This window comes from Lethenteron reissneri, unplaced genomic scaffold (assembly GCF_015708825.2).
Source record: "Lethenteron reissneri isolate LAM-NWPU_2019-01 unplaced genomic scaffold, ASM1570882v1 scaffold_1488, whole genome shotgun sequence".
Lineage (NCBI taxonomy): Eukaryota > Metazoa > Chordata > Hyperoartia > Petromyzontiformes > Petromyzontidae > Lethenteron > Lethenteron reissneri.
In genome coordinates this window covers 89,345-108,478 of record NW_026891210.1, presented here as the reverse complement: position 1 = coordinate 108,478, position 19,134 = coordinate 89,345, and the positions used below count along the sequence as shown (strand labels likewise).

Below are 19,134 nucleotides of genomic sequence, written 5' to 3'. Positions count from 1 at the left end.
GTCAAGAACACTGCATAAATAGGAGCAAAAAATTATAAAGATATATTCTAGCTATGTTGTTACAAGTCGCCCCCCTCGCTATAAAATCTATTGCCACTTTTTTATCTGAGATGGCAAGATTGGATTCTATTCGTTAAAATTTGCAGAATGTGCAGCATTTCAGGAACCACATGAAAACCTTTCGTGCAACATGTACGCATCAAAATAATCAACGATTGCTCCCACAATTAAAATTGTGCCTTAAATGTATTTTGCAATTCTATCCCATTTATCATCTACAACATTCAAAACTCATTAAGAGTCAGTGTGAAGAATGTTTATGGCAAGATAAATAAAGCCTCATTCCCATATTTGCGGCTTGACATAAAAAATATAAGTGGTTATTTTACACATCCTGTCAGCTGCACGACCTTCTCGGCATTGCCTTCACGCAAGCCTAACTGCTGATGAGACAGTGAATGTGTTAAACCAGTGCAGAGTTTAATTGTATTAAGCTATTGCTTCTTGGAGTGCATATATTCGCTGCATCGGTTCAACACAGGAAAACTGGGGCCGATTTCCATAAAATCAATGCGTCGTTACATGCCTAATACATACGAGAGGCGTCTTGATGGTCTTACGAGAGGTGTGTGCCTGCGTTTTCCACAGTGGACGGTCGGAGGCAACAACGCCAAGAAGAAGGGCAAGGGGAAGAGCGGCAAGAAGTCGAGTAAGAAGACGTCGGCCGTGGCCAAGACAGCGTCGGGGTCCTCCGAGGAGGAGAGTGCAGCGGAGGCGTCCGAGCCGGAGGAAGGTGCGGTCCCAGCGCAGTACAGTCCAACGCCTCGGTCGGAGCAAGAGCTCGAACCGAGCAGAGCGGCAGGAGGCTTTAACCGTGGAAGGAGACGCGTGCACACGGAGCAACGCTGGTGGTTTTCTTCACCAGAGTCGCTTAGCCTCTTGGGCTGTTGGGTCCTGACCGTTTCCCTCATCCATCGCTGCCTCTCTTGACTGACATAGCTTCCATCCTAATCCAACGTTCGATGTTTGACGTCGATTCAGATGAAAGGGAAATAAACAATACGTAGAGATGAGAAAGCTATACACAAGAGGTGCCAACTATTATTCATATGTAAGATGTTATTACATCCTGTTCCCGGTGCACAGACGTCATGTATGTGTGTATGTTGAACTTTTTTGCGCACCGTACATAGGCAACCGTGCTAATCGGAGGTGCAGAAACACGTCGCAACGTATTTACATGCGACCCCACGTCATGTGGCCCACCTACGCGTACTAATTTTGTTACGTGGCTCGCCAGGAAGCGCATTTGGAAGAACTGCCGTACCGAACCTTCTTCGTGGCCACAACGCCACCCCCCCTTCCCCCGCCGCCCTCTCTGTCCCTAGGGGAGGTGTCGGACTCGGACAGCAGCAGCGACTCGGGCTCGGGTTCGGCGAGCTCGTCCTCGTCGTCCTCATCGTCGGAAGGGAAGGACCAGTTCCACGATGGCTACGACGACGACCTGATGGGCGACGCAGAGGACCGCGCGCGCCTCTCCAAGATGACGGAGAAGGAGCGCGAGCAGGAGCTTTACAACCGCATCGAGAAGCGCGAGGTTCTCAAGACGAGGTCGGCATGCAAAAGCTCCCACCCCCAAGCACATTCAGTGGTGGCGTAGCCTGTTTGCAACAAGGCGTGAAATGGGTGACCCCCCCCTCCAAACCCCATGTGCAATTTTGCCCCGCCCCCCACACCTCCATTTAGAACAGTTGGCTACTTACGGTGCGAAAGAAGTTAAACATAAGTCATAGTCAGAAACCAATGAGCTATAAAAAAAATTCACAGATATCCAGTCGGAGCGGGTCAGAACGTTACAACAACAAACAATACAAAAACACGATAGTTTCTGTATATACGTAGCCGGTGCCTTGTCCTCCGTTACACCGCCTGCACACGAGACAACTATGCCACTACATCCATTGTACTCATCATGAAAGTTGTTTGTCATTCCGCTTATGACTCAAGAACCAAAAGTGGTGCAGAGAAGAGCAATGCAAAAACTATCAAAATGCATAATTGTTGTTTGAAATAGCATTACCTCACATTTAATGGAGCGATTGGCTTGTGATTACTCGCTAATTTACTATATTTTACCTACTCGTTTTGGTAATCCTTTAGTTTGGGGTTTTGTTTGTATCTGACATGTTTGGCACTGTTTAAATCACTCGACTCACAATTATAAGGCCGTAATTTTCAAAGCAGCATTATTAGAGATTGACTCAGACCAACATTCTTTCAGGCCCAATAAAATTGTTACCACCATGGGACTTCAACATTGCTCTCTTCCAAAATAGATTTTTTTTTTTTGGGTTAGATCGCGTAAATATAAATGTGCCGTTAAACCCGCCACCACCCAACACAGCCAATTAGTAAGGTGTGTCACGTGAACAAAACATGCCAATTCTTTACTTGTACAGCACACTGATGTTGGAGAATTCTGGAAAATGATGCTGGATGTAGTTAGCAGCTAAATGTCATACTCAAATTGTGAATGCCGTGGATTTACTCTCCAACACACCGATGTGCTGTACTAATAACGAATTGGCATGTTTTGTTTCGTGACTAACCTTACTAATTGGCTGTGGCAGGTGGTGGCTGGTTTAACGACGCTTATATTGAAACGATCTAACACAAAAACCTCTTATGGACAATATTGATCGCGAAAGCCTACATTTTAAATTGCTTTCTTTAACGGAGAGACTGGCCCTCATCATGATAATATGAAATTTACACCACTGGCACCGCCCCAGGCTCATGTCAGCAGGGAGACATTGTAACATTGTTTCCTCTAATTTGCTTCATGTGTGGCTGATGATGGTGATTTTGTATGGAAAAAAAATACCAACTATTAGCGATTCAGTTCTAAGTGATTTAGCCCTTCAATTGCTTTGTATGATAGTTAGTGAATTGCAGATATAGCTACCCATTCATTCACCCACCGCCTTCAAATATTTATTGGGCATAGTGCGAATTTATGCGTCCGTGGTTTGATGTTCATCGCGGCAATCACGCGCAAGAGTGAGTTTGATTTTTCACTTGTGCATCAGGTATCTTCCATGGCTTGTGCGCAGATCCAGCCAAGCTTTGGCCACTGTGTCCATGGAAAATTGAAGATGGCCAGTCGGGTGGTGTCGTTGCTGATGAGCGTGTGTGTTGGTGAAACCGAGCAATGTGGTGGTGGGGTCATTGATCAGAATCGGTTGGGCACATTTCTTGAAGCCCACTAGCCGGTCCGAGCCGTTGCGATCCTGAAATTCGGTTCAACACAGCGTCTTTGCGCCGTGTTTTAAAAAATCCATTTCGGATGCACGACTCGTAAACGATTAACGCCGCAGATTCGAGATCGAGAAGAAACTGAAAGCGAGAAAGAAGAAGGAGAAACGAAAGAAGCACGAGCATGACCGGGAGCACAGGGAGAAGCAGAGCAAGGTGCAGGAGACACCCGTAAAGGTGAGACGGCAGAAAAATTATCTATCTGACGAGATTGCAAAAGGTTTTGCTGGCTGGCTGGCTGGCACGCGGTGGTGACATTACCACGTACATCTGCATGATGACGTCCCACTGATCTCACGCCTACCAACCCCCCAACCCCCTACCCACCCCCCACCCCGGCTGTGGATCCTGCACAAATGCATGGACAGTGCCAGGAATTTTATTTTTAACAAATGTTTTTATCGTAGTTGTTTTTAAAGTTTATTTTGTGTCGGTGAGAATTGCCAAGAGACCAGAATAGTCGTCATTTGCAACATTGACCTGGTGCAATGATTGCTGTTTTGTCTAATTCCAATTGAAAAAAAAGTGCGGTGTAATTTTCTAACGAAGAAAATTTTGACCGTGATGCCGGCACACACGATGGTCTACTCTTTGCGAATTAAGTCAGGGGGGCTTTAACGCACGATGTGAAGTATACGGCGCTCACCATGTACGGTTATTGCAGCCGCGGTAATAATCAGGGAGGCCTCTCTAGTTGAACCGTGAACCTCTGCAACAAGCGGTGAACGTGCGACTACCGCCGGTGCCACGTGAGCCGGTGGCGAAACGGAACGAACGTGCGAACGCGTCCCCCGTGACTGACGGTGACTGAGGATTTGGCATCGGCGTTGCCTTGGGCAGGTGATGTCGCACAGCAAGGAGCGGCGCTCAAAGCGGGACGAGAAACTCGACAAGAAGTCCCAGGCCATGGAGGAGCTCAAAGCCGAGCGCGAAAAGAAGAAAAACAAGACTGGTGGGTGACCACACACCTTCCTCTGCCTAACCCCTCTCTGCCCCCATCTCACCACAACCCCCACTGCCCGTGTGGGCACTTTGGATCTTACCAGGGCAACCCCTGAGCCAGACTCGATGCCGACCAGGCCAAAGCCTGCCAGTTGTTAGTAGATGCAGCCATGCACAGCCGCACGAGAGTGTGCGCTGCTCTGCGCCCCTTTGCAGTTTTAAAGGGTCACGTAGAAGGGAAATAATAATATAATAAAAATAAAATTCTCACGACGTTTTTTTTTTATTTTCTTGCTGTGGTTTTCACACCTGATGATGATTGCATGTGTTGCAATCGAAACGTCGTGATAATTTTATTGTTTTATTTTTATTATTTTATTTTTTCCCTTCTACGTGACTTTACCGAAAAAACCAAGAATATGAATACCTGCAGTCACGAAAGCTTTAAATCGAAATTTAGGGTCAGTGATAGTTTGCCTTCAGCAGTGGATTGACTGGCTGACGGTGATCCTGATGGCTTGTGACTTTAAGCTGCACGTGAGGCATGGCAGTTGTTCAAGAGTAGCATGATATCATACTCTTTGATTCTTTCGGTAAAGTCACGTAGGTATAAAATAAATTAAATCACGACATTTCGATTGCAACACAAGCAATCATCATCAGAAACTCGTGATTTATTTTATTTTCTACCTACATGACTTTACCGAAAGAACCAAAAAGTATGGATCCCTGCAGTCACGAAAACTTCAAAACTAGCATTATATCACTTTTTATGATGTCACTTCAATGAATTGTCTGAGCCTACACTCTTCAATTAGCATCGCTCACCACCCTTTCTTTCACCATTGCTCCGTTGTTGCATGTGTGACTTCTCACCTCCATGAATGAAACTACGGTATTCCACAATGACCGAGTACAGTTCATATTACAGACTCCGAGCTGGTATCATAAATTACTCAAATAATTGGATATCCCCAGCTCTACATCTATCTGCACCATCCGGAGCTTAACTCAGAGTGGGAAGTGCGTGAGTTCAAGTACCAGTCGAGGGTCATGTTAACTCATGATTATCCCTTTGGGATGAGGGAGTCTTATCTATTCTCTTATGTTTGGAGATTCTGCATACATTCACTTGTGCGAACTCATCGTCGGAAGGAACTTTTTTTATTTGTTATTTATATTCTCCACAATGACCCGATTGATTGTAATTTAATGTCAAACCAAGACCTGAATCTTAAAGAGAGGGAATCCTTCTCGATAACAACTGGCAGTTCACCAGCATTGATTCAAGCAAGCTTGACTTTGCTGATAAGACACACTGTGCCGACAAAGGTCCAGTGTTTGCTTGTACTGAATCAATGCTGCTAAAATAATCCACTCCCAGAAGGCCTTGCGTGTGGAGAGACTGATATATGAAGGTGATATATTGTCTACCCATCTTTGTTTGATACCGAAGGACTGTCGTCCGTCATTGTTTTATTTTGACCAATTGCAGCGGAGCTTCTGGCACGGAAGCAGCGTCTAAACGCGAGCGACGTGTACTCTGACGATGACGAGGAGGAAGAGGAGGATGACAAGGCGAGCGAGAAGAGCGACCAAAGCTCCTGCTCGTCGTCCTCCTCCGATGAGGAGGAAGAGTAAGTCGTTGGGTTTCTTCTGCGTGCGCGTGCCCTCCCTGAACGAGCGCCAACTCCTAACGACTCCACACGTCTTTGGTCCGCCCTCGAATGGAATTCTGCTACCGCATATTTCAGGCAGTACGTTAACATCACTAAAAGCCTATTAATAAGAACCAATCAAAAGCTTCCCCCCCCTTATTAAGGAGCCAGCCATGTATGCTGAAATCTATACCGTACATCCAGCAGTGGATTGGTCACAGCTGATGACGATGGCGATGATGGGAGCGTAACATTCGAATCCAAGACCCCGATCGGTGCTGGCTCGGTGCACGGGTCTTGAAATGCCCCTAAGGCTACCCATCCACCTGCAAGCCAGGGTCGTTAGAGTCGTGGGAATGCCTTCATCCGACAGTGGATAGATCACAGCGGATGATGATTATGACGATGATGATGACAGCGGTGATGGTGATGATCCTTGCCGCAGGAAGGAGGAGTCGGCGCCCAAGACGACGCTGGTGTCATCCAAGGACGAGCTCAACCAGATCCGGCTGTCGCGGCACAAGATGGAGCGCTGGTGCCACATGCCGTTCTTCGAGCGCACGGCCATCGGCTGCTTCGTCCGCATTGGCATCGGCAACAACAACGCCAAGCCCGTGTACCGGGTGCGTCGCACAGTCTCTTGCCACCGCTCGCTCGCTTGCTCGCTCGCTCGCTCGCATCCATCGAGAGCTGTGGTTCTCAACCTTTTTTTTTTGGCTACTGTGTTGACCCCTTGTTGAATTTTGTTTCAACCGAGTGTGGTGCCCCATTGCCTGGCCCAAACATGGTTCTGAGGAATAAATGTGTGAATAATGAACGTTAATATTTTAACAAATTGTCCATTTTGTAAGGTATCCTAACTAGCTGGTAACTGCAAGTGAATTATAAAAATTAAGGTCAATATTTTAAATAATTGTCCATCTTCTGAGGTATCCCTAACACGCTAGTTACTTTTGATTTAAAGCTTTCGTGACTGCAGGGATTCATATTCTTGGTTATTTCAGTAAATTCACGTACAAGGGAAATAATAAAATAAAAAATATATAAAACAATAACATTTTCTTTAAGAAAAAAACTGCCACTTTTTTCAAATTTTCTTGTTGTGGATTTCACACATGATGATGATTGCTTGTGTTGCAGTCCAAACGTCATGAGAATTTAATTGTTTTATATTTTTATTATTTTATTATTTCCCTTCTACGTGACTTTACCGAAAGAACCAAGAAGATGAATCCCTGCAGTCACGAAAGCTTTAAATCGAAATTTACATTTTGTTATTTAACCACATTATCAGCGGCATCTGTACGCTTCTTTCTTTCTGAGCGAAACGACATGGTTTCGTTTTCCCTTGGGTGGGTGCCGGTTGCGAGCAGGTGGCGGAGGTGACGGGCATGATGGAGACGGGGAAGATCTACCAGCTGGGGACGACACGCACCAACAAGGGCCTCCGGTTACGGTGAGGCTTGCCGTGTTTGTGTCTCGCACAGCGTTAGATTAAACGTCTCGCCCCCAATTTAACTCCAGGTTTTCAGGTGTAGCGAGTTGATGGCCTCAGCCCGGTTACCCCGACGACTGCATCAATAAAGCGTCGTGTTTAAAAAAAAAATTGCCGCTTCGAGACATTCCAGCTCAAAATTCTTTGCAGGACATGTAAAATGGAGGCCACCTGCATGAGGTGCATTGAATTGAATTTCCCTCCCGATCTCGTCAGATCTCGGAAGCTAAGCCGGTTTGAGCCTGGATAGTGCATGAATGGGTTACCACCGTTTATAAAACGTCCGTTGCAAGCGGAGGGCAATGCAGAACAATCCATTCCTGTACTGCGCTTCTCCCACATCTACGCTCCGTATCGTCACCAAACCGCACTGACCGGCTTGGTGGAGTACGGCCGACATGGGGAGGGCCCTCATCCAGCAGTGATTGGACACAGTGAAGGACGCTGTACGTGTGTACACGTGTATCGGAGCACACCAACACCCAGAGGCCTTGCGTGCGTTGTGCCGGTTGTCTCCTCCCAGCCACGGCAACCAGGAGCGCGTATTCCGGCTCGAGTTCGTCTCCAATCAGGACATCACCGACAACGAGTTCCAGAAGTGGAAGGAAGCGGTAAGGCGGCGGCGGTGGCGGCGCTGTGTGCGCCACTCGGCTGTAGGAGACTCTTGATGTGTGAGGCCCTTCGCCGGCCGCTGCCCGTGCACGCGCACACGTGTGTGTGTGTGTGTGAATATATTGATGGAGAGTTTAGGGAGCGGTAGTGCAGCGGTTAGCGCAGTTCGCTATGTTCCTGGCGACCCGAGTTCAATTACCGCACATGGCCAACACCAGTGACGATTATCTGATCCGGTCCTGGGCTTCCCCTAGGTCGACTCAGCCTCAAATGAGTACCTGGTGCGGTGTGTAAACATCACACCACGTGGGATAACAACACATTTGTATTTACGCCATCTAACCCAAAAAAACCTTTATTACGGATAATATTGATCGCGAAAGCCTACGTGTTAAACTAAACTCTGGATCGCAAGTCCAGTATGCTTCCCATTATACCATGGCAGCATTATCCCCCTCGAAGCGAAAGGCGTTGTCTAGTGCAGAGCGTATTTACGGGCCGAACGACGATGCATCGTCTGAAAATGCATTGCTCCGCCCGGTTTCACTCAGATGATGCTGGGAGGGCTTCAGCTGCCGACCCTGGACGAAATCAATAAGAAGCGTCAGGACATCAAGGTCGCCCACGATTACAAGTTCAACGACCAGGACGTGGAGCACGTGAGTGCATGGCCCTCGTGTTCACGTATCCCCCCCCCTCTCCGTGCGCACAACGGCGACTGGGGACCGCTTCCCTACACAGTGGCCCATTAGGAGTCTCAAATGCGTTTGGCAGACCGCACTTTAACCCTTACCCATTCCGATGACGTACGTGTACGTCATCAGTTTTTCTTTCTTCCGATTCCTTTCCGATGTACGATGACGTACGTGTACGGAAGTAAACAGTTTTGCGCCCCCTATCGTGGAGTGCGGTCGTGTCGCCACGGTTTTCAGCGGTGAGTACAATGTCTTTAAAAAGAGCGGCACTATGCCTCTAAATAAAATTAATGCTAACTGCTTGCTCGTTACGAGATTCGGCGGTGAACGGGACCCACCCTGCAACTTGCAGACGTCTCGGTACGGGAAAGGGTCAATTTACGCTAAACTTTGATAACGCTAATACTTCATGCGTTGACTGTGCACGCTCAGAACTACTCAAAGACAACAGGCGACTGGGCACGCTTGAAGTAGAAACGTTGCATTGACAATTCCCAGGGGGAAAACTTCCCCTCGTACCTGATTAGTGTGGCTAAGATTATTGAAGTGAGGGGGAGGGGGCATGGGGACGTGGCGGGTGCTGCATTGGCCGTCAGTTGAGCATTGTAGCGGCGAGTTTTGGTTTCTGGGATACAGAGACATTGGTTGTCATGCAGATGTTTCAACCACTAGGTTGGAACTGCCGATAGACATGAAGACTATCCTGTGCTCCAATCCAATTGGAGGACACTGATTCTCTTTGCATAGCATTATTGTGAACTTCACCAACCCGCACTGACCAGAGCGGTGAAGTATGGTCAAACAACCACCAAGACCGGCATGGCATGGAGAGGGCCTCGTCAGTGTACATTATCGTAGGGATGCTATTGAGAGCATATTTAAGGCATGTGTCATAAAAAAAAATATTTCCTTGCTGATCTTGTAAATGTAACCAGTTGTGCAGCCGGTTAAAAGTTTGCACGCTTTTAATACCGATTGTTGCAGTGAGAGCATTGTGATTTGCCAGTTGTGTTGTGTTTTCCCACGTGTTTGACGCATCGCAGATCGTCCAAGAAAAGGATAAGTTCAGGAAAAACCCTGCCAACTACGCCATGAAGAAAACTGAGCTGATGAAGGATAAGGTATTTACGTCATTTGTTATTGTTGTCATCACGGCCGGTTACCCGGGAAAGACTCGGCAAGTCTCGTTTTTATGAAGAGTCCTGCCAAGTTTTCGCATCAGGGGGGTGACGATTGCTTCGTGTCTACAAATTAAGTCATTGCCGAGTAATTTTTTTCAAATTTGGAAAATGTTGTCCATGGTGCTGGCACACTATATATTTAAGTTTTTCATCATCATCATCATAAGTTGTTGAGTGCAGGACTTAAGGCCCAAATTACCAAGTTGCCAAAAGCAAACAGCATTACTGAAAGTAAAATGGATAAGGCTTCATACTTTTCTTGAATTTAATATATATAGTCTACAATATATATTGTTTACCAAATGACACTTCCTCGAGTGTCAATACTTTACTTCAGGGGGGGGGGGAGTCATCAGCCAGTAATCTCACCTACTTGCTCGCTGCCTGCTATTTGATGTTTCGTAGCCTGGAAAGTTGCGCGCGATGATTTATGCACGATGCACATTAACCTCCTCCACAATGCATTGCAGCGTGCAACAGAGAGCTGTTAAGGTTGCAGCAATTAACGGTTTGGTAATCAGTTTGGTAACGTTGTTACAGTTTAAACGGTTTTCGTGAATGGGGCCCAGAGAACTTTGTAAAATTGTGTGACAGCCTGACACTTTTTTGATTGTTGCGGCGGTTCACATTTTCTGAATGGGGTGACCGTCGATGTTGCAAGGGGGAAATAATTTGTTGTGACCGTTACTGATCTGGTGAAATGGCGTGTGACGATCTTGGGGGACTGTTGTGTCTGTAAATGGTTTGGTAAAGTGGCCGGCGGTCCTTGATTTGGTGACTGGCGTGCGGTGCGCTTTGACGGTTTAGGCGATGGCGGAGGAGGGTGGAAACGAGGACCGCGCTCGCGAGATCCAGGACAAGATGAACGAACTGGAGGAGCGAGCGGAGGCCCTCGATCGCATTCGCACAAAGAACATCTCCGCCATCAGGTCCGCTCGCTCGCTCAGTCACTCGCTCGCTCACTGCTGCTCGCTCGAGCACCCACTCACTCGGTCATTCGCTCGCACTTTCACTCACTCACCCGCTCACTCACCTGCTCAGTCACTCGCTCACTCACTCGCTTGCTCAGTCACTCACTCACTTGCTCAGTCACTCACTCATTCAGTCACTCGCTCACTCTCTCACTGTCTCACTCACCCGCTCACTCACCCGCTCACTCACCTGCTTACTCAACCGCTCACTCACCCGCTCACTCACTCTCTCACTCACCCGCTCACTCACCCGCTCACTCACTCTCTTTCTCGCTTACTCATTCATTCACTCGCTCATTCTCTCACTGTCTCACTCACCCGCTCACTCACCTGCTTACTCACCCGCTCACTCACCTGCTTACTCACCCACTCACTCATCCGCTCACTCACCTGCTCAGTCACTCGCTCACTCACTCGCTTGCTCAGTCACTCACTCACTTGCTCAGTCACTCACTCATTCAGCCACTTGCTCGCTCTAGCTCACTCGCTTGCTCACTCGGTCTACTCGCTCACTCTCTCACTGTCTCACTTACCTGCTCACTCACCCGCTCACTCACTCGCTCACTCACCCGCTCACTCACTCTCTCACTCACCCGCTCACTCACTTTCTTTCTCGCTCACTCATTCATATTCATTCCCTCGCTCATTCTCTCACTGTCTCACTCACCCGCTTACTTACCTGCTTACTCACTCGCTGACTCACCTGCCACTCACCCGCTCACTCACCTGCTCAGTCACTCGCTTGCTCAGTCAATTGCTCACTCACTTGCTCAGTCACTCACTCATTTAGTCGCTCGCTCGCTCTCTAGCTCACTCGCTTGCTCACTCAGTTTACTCGCTCACTCTCTTAATTTGTCTCACTCACCCACTCACTCACCCGCTCACTCTCTTTCTCGCTCACTTGCTCAGTCAGTCGCTCATTCTCATTCACTTGCTCACTCATTCACTCACTCGGCTATCCACCATATTACACACATACCACATTTTAAGACCTTTCAGTACACACGTGAAATTTGTCTTAACAAAATATTGTAACCAATGCATGATTGTCTGCAGCTATATCAACCAAAGGAATCGAGAGTGGAACATTGTGGAGTCGGAAAAAGCCATGCAGGTATGGCGAATAGGCATGTAATGACGCGTTAATGAATATCATTTATATAATTTGCTATGCCATTGTGTGTAATTTGTTCACGTGATACCTGCAACCACTGGAGCTTCTACATCTACCGCAATGTGCCTTAGAGGTGGCTGGGTGGTGCAGTGGTCAGAGCACTGAGCCGGTGCTGTTGAGGTCGTGGGTTCCAATTTGGGTAGCCACCGGTGATTAAATATGAATGGTATTGTGTAACGTGTAAATACTTCGCAATGTTAAAATATAAATACGTCATAAAGAAAACACGTCTCAAAACGTACAATATGCAATTAAAGTGTCTCATCTCGGCGGTGGGCATTGACAGAGATTCGTTCTGAGAGAGCGATTGCTTGCACGAGTACGCAGATACCTTTGACACGTAAAGAAAATCTGGGCCAATGAACTCGGGCAACTAAATCTTTTGTGGGGTCTTTTGGAAGCCCACGTCGAGACAACAACATAGCAACTGTGTTTTTTTTTCCTTCCCCGCAATAATGATGGCGTGCGTCGAATTCAACAGGCAGAGGTTGTAAACATGAAGAACCAGAAAATGGACCCGTTCACTCGGAGGCAGTGCAAGCCCACCATGGTGTCCAATGTAAGCACTGCACCAAGCTGAGAAAAACACACAGCGAGGGCCAGGCAGTGAGCAATGACCTTGGGACAAACACCCAGGGCTTTGGTGGTGCGTAGCAGCCCTCTGCTCATGCATCATTGACTCGGCCCCGTGAGTTTTTTATTCCCTGGCTTTCCATTCGGCGCCGCTTCGTCGTTCATTTTACCAGAAGAGGCCGATTGATGGCCCTCTCCGGATGCGTTTTGGACGATGTGCCGTGAGTTTTTTGGCACGATGTCCCGACGTTTCGTTCCACACCGCCGGGAGCTTCTTTGGCGTAAGAGAAGCTCCCAGAATGTGGAGCGGAACGTCAGACGGCGTGCCCAATGATGCACGGCACAACGCGAGAACACATCGGAGAGCCGTGCAGAGCAACCCCGAAAACACAGCCAGGAGGTGATTGAAGGTGTATGAACAGGCAATGACTAAAGCGATTAAATTAATTAATCTATGTTATCGTTATGCACCGTCGGTCATCCTTTAAATGCAGTACTCTTGGTCCATCGGTCACTGGAGTTTTAATCCCCACTTGAGAGACACGATCTTGCTTCTTGTGTCATTGTCACGAACAAAACGTGTTTTCCACGCGTTATTCATTCACTGTGGGAATGTTTAAATCACTGGGAGGCCACGTCAAGTGAGCGGATTTTTCTCTCCATTTTTGTTTCCATTCTCTCATTTGTATCCAGATTTTTTCAGATTTTTATTCAGTTATCTTAAATATTTTAGTGAATAACCAATCGAGAAGATCCAAACACCTGTGGGATGGTGTACAACATAGAAACTATCCATTCCATTAGTGCTTGTAAAACATTCAAGAGTAATTAACGGCTGGGTGATTATATAACATAATCATTTTATGACAGCATATAAGCATTCGTTAATTGGCCAATAACACTTTCATATATATGGAGGACGTGTCAGTATGTAGTATGTTGAACTTCTTTCACACCGTACATAAACCACCAAGCTAATCGGCACAGTAGTTGATACCGAATCGGCAGAAAAATTGGACCAAGTGGAGCCATGTAGAGGCAGACTAGTAGGGCCCCCCAGGACGGAACCTGGTGGGAAACCAGAAGTTAAAGCGCCAAAGACAGAATTACAATTTGCCAGACCGTACGTAGCCAACAGTGCTAATCGCACAAAAGCAAATTTCGATTTAAAGCTTTCGTGACTGCAGGGATTCATCTTCTTGGTTCTTTCGGTAAAGTCATGTAGAAGGGAAGTAATAAAATAATAAAAATAAAACATAATAAAATAATTCTCACGACGTTTCGGCCACAACGCAAGCAGCCGTCCTCAGGTGAAGACCTGGTCTTTATTGTGGCCGAAACGTGAGAATTATTTTATTATATTTTATTTTTATTATTTTATTACTTCCCTTCTACGTGACTTTACTGAAAGAACCAAGAAGATGCACAAAAACAGTTCTACAGAAATTCGTTTTCAATCTAGATTATTTAAAACTGCATAGCTCCAGTGACTTCATAATATCGGAAGGAAGGCCATTCCAGACGGCCGCAGAAGTGCATCTGAAAGCGCGTGATGCAGTGACCATCTTTGTTCGATGGCGAGTCAAAAGCCACTGCGAGGATGACCGGAGTTCGTAGGCTTATATTGAGTGAAGTGTAGTTGCTTAACTTTTAAAGAATACATTTTTACTTGAAGTACATCAAAGCAGAAAAATAACACGATAAATGTGTGAAACAAAATACAGAAAACTGATATACCGCGACATTCATCACATAAACACGTGTTGCGTCGAACGGTATTGTAAACAATAATACCACGCTCACCGCAGTGCACCGCGCTGCGGTGAGCGTGGTATTATTGTAAACAATAATACCACGCTCACCGCAGTGCACCGCGCTGCCCTGTTGACACGACGCTCTGCCCACAGGCACGTGATCCAGCCGTGCAGGCCGCGATCCGGGCTCAGCTCAACGCCAAGTACGGACAGCTGGAGTCAGACAATCCGATCGAGATTGGGCGAGCGGTGAGTCGATGCGTGATCTCTCTCCTTAAGCAGGACGTGCGCGCGGGGCCTCTTGCCACCGGGATCGGTGGCAGTGCACACTAAAATATGGTCCCCTTTTATTAAATCGCTTGTAACCCGATTACATTTCTGCACTCTGCGGTTTTTGCCAGATGCCCATTTCTCTTCCCTCTCGTCTTTTTGCTTTCCTTTCCTATGCTTTGCACTCGATTGTGTTTTGTTGGTTGTCGTAACTTGTCGTAACTTTATGACCCTCCTCCACTGGACGTAAATAAACATTCAGATTTTTCCCCTCTTGCTGTCGCCCTTCTCTACGCTTCTCCACCCTCCTGCACCCTCCTCCTCTCCCCTTGCTTAGCTCTCCAACGCCCCTTCCATTCCCCTATATATATAACAGCCGGGCATTTGCAACGAAATATTATGTCCCTGGCGGCTGTGCTGCTCGCCTGCGATACAGCACTGGGGAGGCCAGGGGTCGATGGCTCACACAAATTGGTGAAGCTCTCTTAGCCGTGGGCGTTCAAGTCTGGCTTGCTAGGGTATGATGACAGGAGAGCAGGTGGATCGATTTCCAACCATTCCATCCGTGCGGTGATTGAGTATTATCCCCCTCGCGCTCGTGGCTTTTCTCCGGGTACTCCGGTTTCGTCGCACATGTCGTTCCACGTGCTGGGAGCAATAATTCTTGAGGAAGCTTCCAGCACGTTGAGCAAAACGTCGGACATCGTGCCGAACAACACCCGGTAGCGAACCAAAAACTCATGGTCGAGCTCGTTTTGTAAAATATTTATTGTTCGTAATATTTTTTTTTGTTACACCAAGGAATGTTCTGACCTAATTTAATGTCCTTCAAAACCTTCCTTCATCCTACACAGTCAATCAAATTAATTTGTCCCTGAAACAAGCGTTTTAAGGTGCTAAATATTATCGTTTCAGCTCGCCGGGAAGTTTAAGAACGATTCTCACAACAAACTTTAGCAATTGGATCCACATTCTCATTTAGTTTGGCTGTGTTGGGTGGTGGAGGATGTTACGGCATTAAGCGTGGCTAGATCTTTACTAAACCTCACCCAAAAATCAAGAGTGGATCGCCCGGCGGAAAAACTACGCTCTAAGATACGTGAAGTTAATCGTGTTTCTCTTTCAGTTACTCCTACAACGGGAGGCTGGGTCGGGGGGCGGAGCCAAGGATTCCTCGGGTGCCAGGGCTCATGGAGATGAATCTGACGACCTCTTCAGGGCCCATGACTTTGACATCAAGATTGACCTCCAAGTCCCAATGACAGGTCAGCCACCAGCGGGAGTGAAGGCGCTCCGTTGAATTGACGGGAGGTGCCACCTACTCCCACATTGCTCCCACCACCACGCTCCCACCATGCTCCCACCATGCTCCTACCACGCTCCCACCACGCTCCCATCACGCTCCCACCACGCTACCACCACCACCACGCTCCCACCATGCTCCCACCACGCTCCCACCATGCTCCCACCATGCTCCCACCACCACGCTCCCACCACGTTCCCATCACGCTCCCACCACGCTACCACCACCACCGCGCTCCCACCACGCTCCCACCAAGCTCCCACCACCACGCTCCCACCACGCTCCCACCATGTTCCCACCATGTTCCCACCATGTTCCCACCACGCTCCCACCATGCTCCCACCACCACCACGCTCCCACCACGCTCCCACCGTGTCCTGATGCACTTGAGCACAGCGTTCTTCATTGCAAGGTCCGTGAACCACTGACGGCCCTTAGTGGCTTTTCGTGCAGCCCCTGACGACTTTTCGTGCACCCCCTGACGTGCGGCGCTCACATTGGTGATGTCTCATCGGCGAAAGTGCCCCCCCCCCCCCCTCTGAAATTAGTGGAGAACACTGAAATTGGCAAGCTTCATCCATCTTTGGGTGCGTTCCATGAATCCCACCGTTCATTTTCCAACATCCGATTGAGATGACTAGAGAGAGATAGGAAATGGAGTGAGGTAAAGGAAATATAGACGAACAATAGAGATGAGAGATGAAAGAGACTGATAGGTTTGTTTATGATAATTAGCTTGTTATGTTAATTAGGACCTGAATTTGAGCTCATTTATTGATGCATGAATCAGGGGCCCCTTGAGCTGCCCACAGCCTTTGCTTGATTTGCTTGTGTGCCTCGCGCTGCCGCTGCTATTGTGCTGAACTATATTGGTTAAGTTTAGGGTCCTCACGAATGAAGCTTCAGGTGTTGTCTTCCTTCGGGTTGCATCTTCAAAACACCATGCAGACAACAGCCATACTTGATCGTGCAAACACTCGAAATAACACCGGAACAATTCCGTTTTCGATGGGCCTTGTTTTATTATTGTACGTATGTTGCACTTCTTTCGCACCATACGTAGCCAACCGTGCTAATCGGAGGTGCGGAGGAAGGACGACTCAATACAATAATCAGTTCTAAAGAGATTGGTTTTCAACCCAGGTGATTTAAAAGTGCATGGCCCCAATGGCTTCCTCATATCGGAAGGACGAGCGTTCCAGACGGCTGCAGAAGCACTTTGGAAAGCGCGCGATGCGGGGACCGTCTTTGTTGGCTGGCTAGAGAAAAGTCACTGCGAGGATGACCGGAGTTTGCGTGATGTTTTATGCTCCATAACGAGATCAGCAAGGTATCGTGGTTTATTTGTGGCAAGCACTCTGTGTGCAATGAGTGCGACCGATCATTGACCACTCATTCATATCGTTCTTTACACAAAGAACTTTCGAGACCTCTGATGTAGTTTTAAATTTATCGCACGGGAGACCTGGCAGGGCGACTGAGCGATGCAAAAACATTACAATTAGCATGTAAAAATACTGCAGCAGAGAGAGCTTCAGAGACCTGCTCTCTAAGTTATTTGGCCGCCTCCACGCTGCACAAACGTCTTGAAAGAGGGTACTTTAGCCTGCTAAAAGTAAAATAAAAAATGACAAGTTTTTATTTCCTGCAGCATGCTCCTTTCTTGAAGCTCCGTCTCCCTTTCCCCTCGTGCAGTCACTGACGGCCTCTCCCATCTTCTTCCCCTCACTGTGCAGAGTCCAAGTCAAACAGCGGCGTTTCCAAGCCACCTCCCGTGAAAGACGGCGGCCCTCGCCGTTCCCTCAACCTGGAAGATTACAAGAAACGAAGGGGCCTCATTTAGCCCCCCCCCCCCCACATGCACTCCCCACACGTTGAGCCAACAACGTCGAAGAGAAGATCATAATCGTAATGACAGTGATAAAAACAAATATTCAAAGTCGGTGTCTGCCTACTCAAGATAAGCAATGGGGGTGGGGGAGGGCAGCTCTCAACTTCGCTGGTGATTCTGGTCCAGTGGGGTTGGTGGGCAAACGCCACGTTACCTTGGCAGGGCACATCGAAATTATGTACACTGTTGAACTTGCCATGAAGTGGACACTGATGATCTCCGTAGGGACGATGGGGGTGAGTTACGGAGGCCCACTGCCCAGTTTTTGAAGTGATGACCTTCCCGTTACAAGTTTTTGCTCGAGCCACTGTGCCACCCGGCTTGGATGGTGATCATCATAACGATGATTATTAATAATGAGCTGTACCTTATTCTCCAAATGTCAACGCCCTGCCTAATGTGTATGGTGGATAAACTTGTTCATATTATAAAGCCTGTAACATTCTCTTACTTTAAAGTGTGTTTATTTTTGTTTTGGATTGTTCTATTTTGTAGAGAATTCAAATTTTTATGTCAAAATAGCACCCATGGGTTAACCTCATTTGTTTAATTGTATTTCTTGTACACAAGGTGTTAAAACAAAATCTAAGCCTGCAATAACGGCTCGGAATTTTTTATATAATTCACAAACTCCGTGCAGTTTTATACTTAACCTAAGAAGTATGAACGTCATCTACAGAGGTTTTGTTCTATAATTTGAGTGTGTGTGTGCGCGCCCGCGTGTTTTCCCCGTGTAAAGTCCCCCTTGACTAGTAAGCTTGTATAATGTGATTGCTGTAACACTCTTTGATTGATTCTCTATATTGTTCTAGTTTTGTGTCTGTGTCTTTACAATGAGAGGGCGAGTGTGCTTTTTTTTGCGGAATGGGCATGTGTATATGGGAAACCCGCTCATACGCACACCACGGGTGGGGAGAGGGGGAAATGAAATATTCGGTGAAGATGGGAACATTATGATGGCTCTCTCGTCTTCTCTAAGCCACGTACATAAAACTTGCTCTCTCTCTTTTTTTTGAAATAAAATATCAATACACTGCAATGCAATGAAAAGCTTCAATTGTGATTTCACTGCATAGTGCAGTGGCTTGGGGCTGTCATTTATTACGACAGTATTCAAAACAATCTGCCCCCCCCCCTCCCCCCGAGTTTCCTGGCTGGCTGCTGGTTGACCTCTCCACCCCAGAGGTCGCAATCGGGTACCCGATACCCGGCTACCCGTACCCAGCCGGTTACGGGTACCCGTTTGCGACCCTGGTGCGGCCGGGTACGGGTACAGGTAGGCCGTGAGTCACTGGTGAGT

At 47.6% G+C, this 19,134-nt stretch overlaps 1 protein-coding gene across 1 annotated transcript in view; it reads left to right on the top strand.

Annotated features, from left to right (window-relative positions):
• The window catches only part of LOC133362455 (RNA polymerase-associated protein RTF1 homolog), a 40,607-nt gene extending 21,756 nt beyond the window's left edge, over positions 1 to 18,851 (top strand). Inside the window, exons 3-18 of the mRNA XM_061581403.1 lie at positions 649 to 793; positions 1,389 to 1,611; positions 3,378 to 3,492; positions 4,156 to 4,267; positions 5,753 to 5,894; positions 6,361 to 6,538; positions 7,289 to 7,371; positions 7,934 to 8,021; positions 8,574 to 8,681; positions 9,761 to 9,838; positions 10,706 to 10,827; positions 11,926 to 11,983; positions 12,525 to 12,602; positions 14,524 to 14,619; positions 15,767 to 15,905; positions 17,680 to 18,851. Coding sequence (XP_061437387.1) covers positions 649 to 793; positions 1,389 to 1,611; positions 3,378 to 3,492; positions 4,156 to 4,267; positions 5,753 to 5,894; positions 6,361 to 6,538; positions 7,289 to 7,371; positions 7,934 to 8,021; positions 8,574 to 8,681; positions 9,761 to 9,838; positions 10,706 to 10,827; positions 11,926 to 11,983; positions 12,525 to 12,602; positions 14,524 to 14,619; positions 15,767 to 15,905; positions 17,680 to 17,786 — 1,872 coding nt within the window. The 3' untranslated portion in view covers positions 17,787 to 18,851. The remainder of the gene's footprint in view (positions 1 to 648; positions 794 to 1,388; positions 1,612 to 3,377; positions 3,493 to 4,155; positions 4,268 to 5,752; positions 5,895 to 6,360; positions 6,539 to 7,288; positions 7,372 to 7,933; positions 8,022 to 8,573; positions 8,682 to 9,760; positions 9,839 to 10,705; positions 10,828 to 11,925; positions 11,984 to 12,524; positions 12,603 to 14,523; positions 14,620 to 15,766; positions 15,906 to 17,679) is intronic.
• The last annotated feature ends 283 nt before the right edge of the window (positions 18,852 to 19,134 follow it).